We start from the raw sequence: 8,481 nt of genomic DNA, 5'->3' as shown, positions 1-8,481 counted from the left end.
GCAGTTTGGGAGAGGAGTCTCCTTTAGGTGCTGGTCCTCTGGACCTCTTAGTCTGCTCAGGTTAGCAAGAGCCTCTTCCCCCGTGGGCGTTTATGTACAGTCAGTTTAAAAGGCTTTAGGCTCCTCAAATCCCACTTTCCAGAGTTCCCATAGTGGCTCAGCGGGTTAAGAACCTGACTGGTATCCATGAGGATGTGGGTTCAATCGCTGGCCTCACTCAATGGGCTAAGGATCCAGCGTTGCTGCGAGCTGTGGCAGAGGTTGCAGATGTGGCTCAGATCGGCTGCGGCTGTGGCCGGCAGCCGCTGCACTCTGATTCAACTCCTAGCCTGGAAACTTGCATGTGCCACAAGCGCAGCCCTAAAAAGAAAAAAAAAAAAAAATCCCATTTCCATCCTCACAGTTTCTTTCTTAAGGTGCCACCCCAAACTCTTCCAATACATTCCCACCTCCAAAGCACAGGGCTTTATTCCAGTTCACTCCTTGAAGGAAAGGGGGTTAAACCAGAAGGACAAAGACAGAAGACAAAGCAAGACAAAGGCAGGCAGAAAGGCTGCTAAAGAGCTGGGTCTTTGTTGTTAAGTGTATGGCCAGGTGCAGAAGGGCCCTCACCAGCACTGGGCTCCCAGGAGGAAGAGGCAGCAAGGATGGCCCAGAGACACTGCCTCTCTGGGCATCGGGCCTGTAAATTCCTGAGCACAGGGGTTCCACCTGCCAACATGAAGCAGAAACTACTTTACAGCCAGACTTCCCCGCAGGGAGAGCTGGTCATGGCCGAAGGCACTTTAATCGCACACGCCCAGTGCCCGAGTTTGTCTTCCTCCCGGTTCCTGTGATGAGTCCAGATGCTGCTCTGGGCAGAACCAGCGCTGCCGCTGTCGGTGTCGGGGGCGAGAGAGCAGAGAGGAGGCTCGCTCACTGGAAGAATTTCTTATTTGGGCTGTTGGCATGGTCAATCAGCAGCTGGCACGGCGTGAACTGTTTCCCATAGATGGCCTCGTACTTCCGGAGCCGGTCCACGACCTTCTGAGCCCCGTACAGATCCACAAACCGGAAGGGCCCTAAGTGGAGGAAGGGGGCTCAGTTGAAGGAGAAGCGAACCAAGCCCTAGGATGAAGCGAGCCACCTCCCCAACGGGCAAGACCGACCGACCGACCTCCAAGACAGGGGGGGAAGCCGAGCCCAAAGACGGCCCCGATGTCGCCCTCGGCAGGTGTGGCCAAGATCCCTTCCTGCAGGCACAGGACAGCCTCGTTCACAAATCTGGTCACCAGGCGGTACTGGATGTCTTCGTCTGAAGAGCTGCCGACAGGGAGAGACACTCAGGTAGAAGAGGGGTCAAAGGGGAGGAGGAGGTGGGAGCCCCGGTGCAGACTGGGAGTGAGGGCTGGCCCTGGTCAAACTCCAAGCAATTAACCTGAAACCCAGTTAACTTGCCCTAATTAGCCTGAAACCGGCACTGAGAGGAGGGTCTCTTGACCTCAGCAGCTGTTGACTGCAAGGGGCCTAGGAAAACCATCTTTCTAGGTGCTTTCCGGGACCCTCCGAGGGGAGGCTTCCCAAGGGGGCTTCCCAAGGCTCGGGTGCAGTCCTTACCCTGGTGCCTGGAAGAGAACGAGGTGGAGTATGGAAGGGCAAAGAGTGCTAAGCATCAGAATGTTCTCTCTGGTCAGGTATCATCGTAACAAAACCGACCACAGGGGGATGGAGAAGCTTCGGGCTGATGGGAAATAAGCTTCCGTAGCAAGAGTCCCTCCAATGAACTTACATGTCAGGCCGAGAGGGTATCTTCAGACTTGCCAAAATGCTCTCCGTGTCAGAATTCACATTCCGATTCTTCACTCCCTCCTGGTAGATGTAAAAGCCCTTCCCAGACTTGCGACCTGAAAGACGCAGGGAAAGGGAGCGTTACCAGCTCTCAGATCCCGGGCCCGGAACCTGTGTATCTGGCCTACCCGAGAAATTAGCATTTGTCGGAAGAGCTGGTGGAGAAGGAAAAAGAGCCTGCATTTCCTGGAGCTTGGAAATCTGTGTGACTCAGCGGGAAAGGCCATGTGGGTGAGGTGGAATGTCCAGCTGTGCTTCACCAGGCCTCGTGCTGATTTTGCTGCGACTCTGCCGAGAGCGAAAGCCCCTCTCTGGTGAGCCTCAGCTACACGCTCTGCACCTAGAGGTTGACTCCCTCCACACGGGTGGCCAGACAGCCCGGAGACCTGGGTGCGATGCTCCTGCAGCATCTCAGCTGATGGCACACCGCTCGGGCAATGGCAGAGCCTCAGGAGGCCTGGGTTCTACCTTTTGCCACAGGCCCAGCCTGAGAAGAGGGTCAGGAAATCATTCGAAAACTCCCTGTGACAGGGGGCTCTATAAGAAACACACTCTTCACACGGGCCTTGGGTGACCGGCTGGGCTCAGGAGCTCTGTCACTACTGGCGCTCGTTATGCTTCTTTGAGGCGACTCACCCAGGAAGCCCTTGGATATCATCTGCTTCAGCACGTCCAGGTTTCCACCTGCAAACCGCTCCCCAAAGATTTTGCCTAGATTTTCCGCTACGTGTTTCGCTACATCCATGCCAACTTCATCCATCAGCGTCGCAGCGCCCACAGGAAAGCCAAAGCTCGTGGTCAGGGAGTCCAGCTTCTTAGGGCCAACTCCTTCCTGGATGGGAAGTAAGGCTGGGACCTCAGGGAAGGCCGGCCCAGATTCCCCTAAGGGCTCCCTGTGCGCCCCTCGGAGGCGGCTGAGTGCAGCACCCACTTACTCCCAGGTGCCGGGACTGTTTCGCTCAGGGAGGCACAGTTGAGGAGCCACAGGGGGAAGTCTGAGCCTTTCCTAACCTACAGCGTTTGAAGGAAGTCTCGAGATGAACAAAGCATTCATTCCCTTCTTGTTTGCAATCCTGAATCTCAAGAATAACAGATTCCAGGCCAGACAGGGCTGTTTCCCGGTGCTGAGGGGAGAGGCGTCACCAAGGAGAAGGGCTGCAGAGCCGGGGCCCCTGGTCTGCAAGAGCCCGGCCAGGCCCCTGCCCTGCGGTGAGCCACCTTAAAGGCCACCAGGGGGTCCGAGGGCGGCAGATGCAGATGCAGCATCAATCAGACCAAATGGAGCCCGCTCTGGATGGGGTTGTGGAAACAGCACAGAGAGCACGTCGGGAGGCCTGTGGCTGACCGGAGCAGGGAGGACGCTCAGGGAGCAGAGCTTGTTCTGCCCGCTGAGTGCAGCATCAGCCCGTGACTCGCCAGCACTGTGTGCAAAGGGAGGGCACCAAAGGGCCTTCTTGGAGAAGAGCCAGGAGTTGGGGTATTAGAAGGAGGAAGCCTGCTCCTCATCTTGGCGTTGCCAGTTTGGAAAACTAGTTTAAGGAGTGGAAGACGCTGCGACCATCCTGAGACCCATACCGACCTGGAGAATTCTGAGGACTTCAGACATCATGGGTGCGAGGCACCTGGTGGTGTAGAAGCCGGGTCCATCCTGCCAAGGGAGAGAACATGAGCTCCCGGGCCCCTCAGCTGCGGGCACTGCCCGAGTCTGAAAGCAGTCTCTCGCCCAGAAGTCATTGCAAAATTCAAGGTGGTATATAATCTCAATTATACACCTTAAAAATTAAACTGCAGGGGGAGCCATAGCCAGGGGCAGCCGGGCTTGAATCCAAGAGCACAGGAGATCATCTCAGGGCCCTCTGAAAGGTCTGGAATGGCGGGGAGAACTCGCCACATCCCAGAGCTTGACTCACAGGTACAATCACACCCCTGCCCACCCTGCAGACAAACAGGGGGAAATCATATCAAAAGCTGGCATACGTGACCTGAAGAGTTACAGATAAGCCTGGAAATAGAAGGAGGCTTCACAGAACTTTTCTGAAACTCAGCTCCTTACCTTAACCACAATGATGACCTTCCCCTGTTTGAGACCAACTTCTACAGCTGAAGCAGTTGAGTCCTTAGAGGTTTTTTCAGTGGTGATAATCTCCAGCAGCTGCATCTTGTCCACAGGAGAGAAGTAGTGCATGCCAATCACCTGGCAAGGGGACAAAGGAGACCAAAGACAGGTTCAAGGCCTCTGAGGGGGAATGGACAGCCCTCTTTCCTGCTGGGAAAGCACTGCAGAGAAAGGTGGTTGCAATACAGAAACACTGCTTGATACAGTCAAGGGGTTTGGATCCATGGTTCTCTGATGAAAAGTCCGTAAGTTCAGGGGACAGCTGACTGGAATTCTCTTCCACCTGCTTCTAGGGCTTTTCATTAAGGGCAATGGGTCCTACCAACAATTAATGCCAAAATCTCCACTAAAGGCCAAATTAGATTTACTGGGGAAGAACAAAGGAGGGTTCCATTCATACTAATCATGCTGATGGTTTGAGTGAGAGGTCGATTTTTTATGGGGGGAAAGACAGGCAGGAGAATCAGTTAATAGGCTGGACTCTCAGAGATGTACTTGGGTTTTACAGAGATGGGTCTCACCATCAGGATACAATGAGCTCTTCGTATCCACGGATTTTGCATACACAGGTTCAACCAACCACAGATCCATTTGGTTGAATCTGAGGATAAAGAGGGTCAGCTGTATTCACTGTACCTATTCAGCATGTTGAGCTTCTGTGGATTTTGGTATCTGCTGGGGTTCCTGGAACTAATCCCCCATGGATACTGAGGGATGACCATGCTGGGTTTAAATAACATTTCTTTACACTCAAATTCCCTTAAGGCTCATAAAACCAGTGATTCTCAAACTCAAGTACCCTGACCAGCAGCGTTAGCATCACCTGGGAATGACAGAGCTGCAAATTCTTACATCCTCCCCAGACCCACTGAATAAGGAACTCCAGGGGAAAGGCCCAGATCAGTGTTGGTGTTTGGTTTTTTTTTTTTTTTTTTTTGGCTGCACCCTCGGCATATGGAAGTTCCTGGGTCAGGGACTGAACCCACGCCCCTGCAGCGACCCAAGTCACTGCAGTCAGATCCTTTTTTTTTTTTTTTTGTCTTTCTGCTATTTCTTGGGCCGCTCCCGCGGCATGTGGAGGTTCCCAGGCTAGGGGTCCAATCGGAGCTGTAGCCACCGGCCTACACCAGAGCCACAGCAACGCAGGATCCGAGCCGCGTCTGCAACCTACACCACAGCTCACGGCAACGCCGGATCGTTAACCCACTGAGCAAGGGCAGGGACCGAACCCGCAACCTCATGGTTCCTAGTCGGATTCGTTAACCACTGCGCCACGACGGGAACTCCCTTTTTTTTTTTTTTTTTTTTTTTTTTTTTAATGGCCACATAATAGCCTGGGGCCTCCACCACTGCCACAGCAACACTGGATCCAAGCCATATGTGTGACCTATACCACAGCTTTTAGCAATGCTGGATCTTTATGCAGTTGGAGTCTTAACCCACTGCATCAGAGCGGGAACTCCCCAGATCTGTGTTTAAGAAGCCTTCCAGGTGGTTCTGATACATAGTAAACTTGAGAACAGCCTCATGAAGCTAACAATTAGATAGTTTTCACAACTGAATTGTGAAAGAAGTCTACCACCACTTTATAGTTTTGCTTCCTCCCTGCCCCCACTTTAGCTATAAGGTAAAACTAATATCTACCATTTACTGCCTGCCTCCTATCCATTATTCATTAATATATTTATCATTTAATCCAATACAACTCTGTGAACTAGTCAGTCTAATTATCTATTTGAGGAAGAGAGCTATCAGGATGTTAAAATTAGTAGCTCTGGAGTTCCCCTCGTGGCTCAGCAGAAACAAATCTGACTAGTATCCACGAGGACACGGGTTTGGTCCCTGGCCTCGCTTGGTGGGTTAAGGATCCGGCGTTGCTGTGAGCTCTGGTGTAGGTGGAAGACGCGGCTCGTATCTGACATTGCTGTGGCTGTGGTGTAGGCCGGTGGCTACAGCTCCCTGACTCGACCCCTAGCCTAGGAACCTTCATATGCCATGAGTGTGGCCCTAAAAAGACAAAAATAAATAAATAAAAATAAGATAAAATTAGCAGCTCAGGGTCAGTTCGTAAATGGCAGAGTGGGATTCTGTCAAGGTCGGCCCTTCTCTGTGGCCCGCCCACTTGCTATTGCTACTGTGTAACGCACAGTCACTTACATGTTATACTAACTTAGCAATCCAAAAGTTGCTTCTACTTATGTCTAAAATACTTAAAAGACAGGACCTGATCCTGACTGCACTCCTGAGCAAAAGGAATTCGTCTTTACCATGTATAATTTATGTACAATAAAATGCACAGATCTTAAGAGTATTCAGTTTGATGAGTCCTGACAACTGTATAAATACCCACGTAATCAGTACCCCACGCAAAATCTATTTACATCACCCAAAAAAGGGTGCCAAAAGGTGACCAACGTTGTCCTGGATTCCTAGAACTTTCCCAGTTGCAGTACTGAAGGGCCTGTGTCCTGAAAAAGCTGTCAGTCCCGGGCAAACCCAGCTGATGGGGAGCCCCCCACCCCTTACTCTTATAGGAACGACATAGGCAAGCAGGTGATAAAAGCTGTTCAAGCTCCCTGAGGGCGAGGACTGCAAAGTGATGCCTGTTCCTCTCCACTAGGGAGAATGAGAGGCTAGCATCAAAGGCCCAACAAGCCTTCCTTCCTGACCTTAATGCTGAGGAGGTGCTCTGAGTGATGTAACAGGGCCAGACCGTCCACCTGCCTTTACACTGTGTTTGAGTCCTCCGCCACCAGGGGAGGCCACACCATCTGCTGCCCCTTCTCCCCGGACCTAGTCCTGCCATCACTGAGCCTTCCTCTATCAGGTCCACATCACTTCTAATCTACCGTGTGCCAGGAAACAAGATTACCCTGCGACAGCAAGCTATTAGAATAGGTATAAACAGACTTTGGTGTTTCTATTTGTACTTGTTTATTTTTGTCTTTTTAGGGCTGCAACCGTAGCATATGGAAGTTCCCAGGCTAGGGGCTGATTCAGAGCTGTAGCTGCCGGCCTACACCACAGCCATAGTGAACGTGGGAACCGAGCCATGTCTTCGACCTACACCGCAGCTCACCGCAATGCCGGATCCTTAACCTACCGGGTAGGTGGGGCCAGGGATCGAACCGGTGTCCTCATGGATACCAGTCCAGTTCGTTACCACTGAGCCACAATGGGAACCCCAGACTTTTAGTACATGGACTTTGCATTAACAGTTTCAGCTGCTTAGAGGCCTTTTATATTTCCTGTCTGCTTTTGCCTGGTTCTGGTTTGCTGCAGCTAACTGGTGTCCTCCGTAGAGGGGAACTGCTTTATTTCAACCTGAATGATTTCACCTGATTTCCTGATAGAGCGCAGAAGCCCAAAGCTAAGTGTCGAAGCATCATTCCAAATACTCGCTGAAGGTGCTTCGACAGCTGCCCCTCGGGTCCCGGGGAAGGAGGTCTCAGCAAAGCCGTGGGTGGGCCCGTCCCACCACACCCCCTGATCTTCCACACCTGGCTCTGGAGTTGGACCCAAACCCATCCCAGGCAGTCACCAGAGTCTGCTCCACAGGAAAGTGCTCGTTTGGAGCATCTCGTCTTATTTTAGGGCCTATCACTAGGGCCACCTGGAATAAAGGAAGAGTTTATAGCCTGAACCTGAATAATAGCCCCTATTAGGGGCGCAGATCACCACAAAGATCTACCTGAGTGGGACTCCACTTGTTCCTGCATCTCACACTGGTCTCTTCTGTGCCCAGTTTTGGGGACTACATCAGCACCCTCGTCCACTTCATAGTCCATACCAGTCCCTTCTCACGTTCTAAGCCTTCATCAATGAGGCTGGTGCAGTAAAACATTTCAGGGTTTTCCTCTGTTCAGAATTTACCTTCTCAGGTCTTTTACTGACAGCAGCAATTTCACTGATCGGGAGAGCAGATGTGTTGCTGGCAAAGACGCAGTGATCTGGAATCACCTGCAGGAGGAAAGCATTTAGGAACGTGTCATGCGGGCCTGGGAGACGACGAGCGTCCAAAGCAAAGCCAATGAGCAACACCCGGGCGCTGCCCACCCGCTCACCCAGAACTGATCAGACGGAAGACACCCCGTCCGTCACTTTTCTAAGAACAAGCCACGATGTGCCCGCCTAGCTGATATTTTACCGTGTGTTACCAAGAACTGGTACACCACTCTGATTATACCCACAGTGCATGAACACCATTAACTGTTAGCTTCATCAACCCCGAGAAGTCTCTAGTGTAGACTGTCTCAGCCTTCTGCCCACTGCCCAAACATATCCATGTTTTTATTCAGATGCTTGAATGAAAAACATGCAAGGCACACCTGTCAAATGTGTGCAAATCTGTGACAGGCAGAAGCCTGACACCAGAAATGAGAATCAAGGTTCCAGAAATATTCGACACTCTGAAAAGGTGAGTGTAAGATCAGATCAATTATAGGGAGGGTGAAGGTAAAGCACTACATTAAGATTTTGTAAAAAAGACCTGGAGAGGCACAAGACCTGGCTTGGCAGTAGCCTTGTGTTAAAGAGCC

The 8,481-nt window shown here is 51.7% G+C and overlaps 1 protein-coding gene across 1 annotated transcript in view; it reads right to left on the bottom strand.

The window, feature by feature from the left end:
• Positions 1-551: 551 nt before the first annotated feature.
• Positions 552-8,481, bottom strand: part of HADHA (hydroxyacyl-CoA dehydrogenase trifunctional multienzyme complex subunit alpha) — a 44,429-nt gene continuing 36,499 nt past the window's right edge. Inside the window, exons 14-20 of the mRNA XM_047782474.1 lie at positions 7,817-7,903; positions 3,881-4,021; positions 3,407-3,475; positions 2,464-2,659; positions 1,769-1,883; positions 1,157-1,302; positions 552-1,061 (exon numbers count right to left, since the gene is read on the bottom strand). Of these exons, the coding sequence (XP_047638430.1) occupies positions 916-1,061; positions 1,157-1,302; positions 1,769-1,883; positions 2,464-2,659; positions 3,407-3,475; positions 3,881-4,021; positions 7,817-7,903 (900 nt within the window). The 3' untranslated portion in view covers positions 552-915. The remainder of the gene's footprint in view (positions 1,062-1,156; positions 1,303-1,768; positions 1,884-2,463; positions 2,660-3,406; positions 3,476-3,880; positions 4,022-7,816; positions 7,904-8,481) is intronic.

The sequence above is a fragment of the Phacochoerus africanus genome, chromosome 5 (assembly GCF_016906955.1).
Source record: "Phacochoerus africanus isolate WHEZ1 chromosome 5, ROS_Pafr_v1, whole genome shotgun sequence".
In the NCBI taxonomy this organism is placed as follows: Eukaryota; Metazoa; Chordata; class Mammalia; order Artiodactyla; family Suidae; genus Phacochoerus; species Phacochoerus africanus.
Note: the sequence above shows the minus strand (reverse complement) of the source record. Positions and strands in the feature narration are given on the sequence as shown.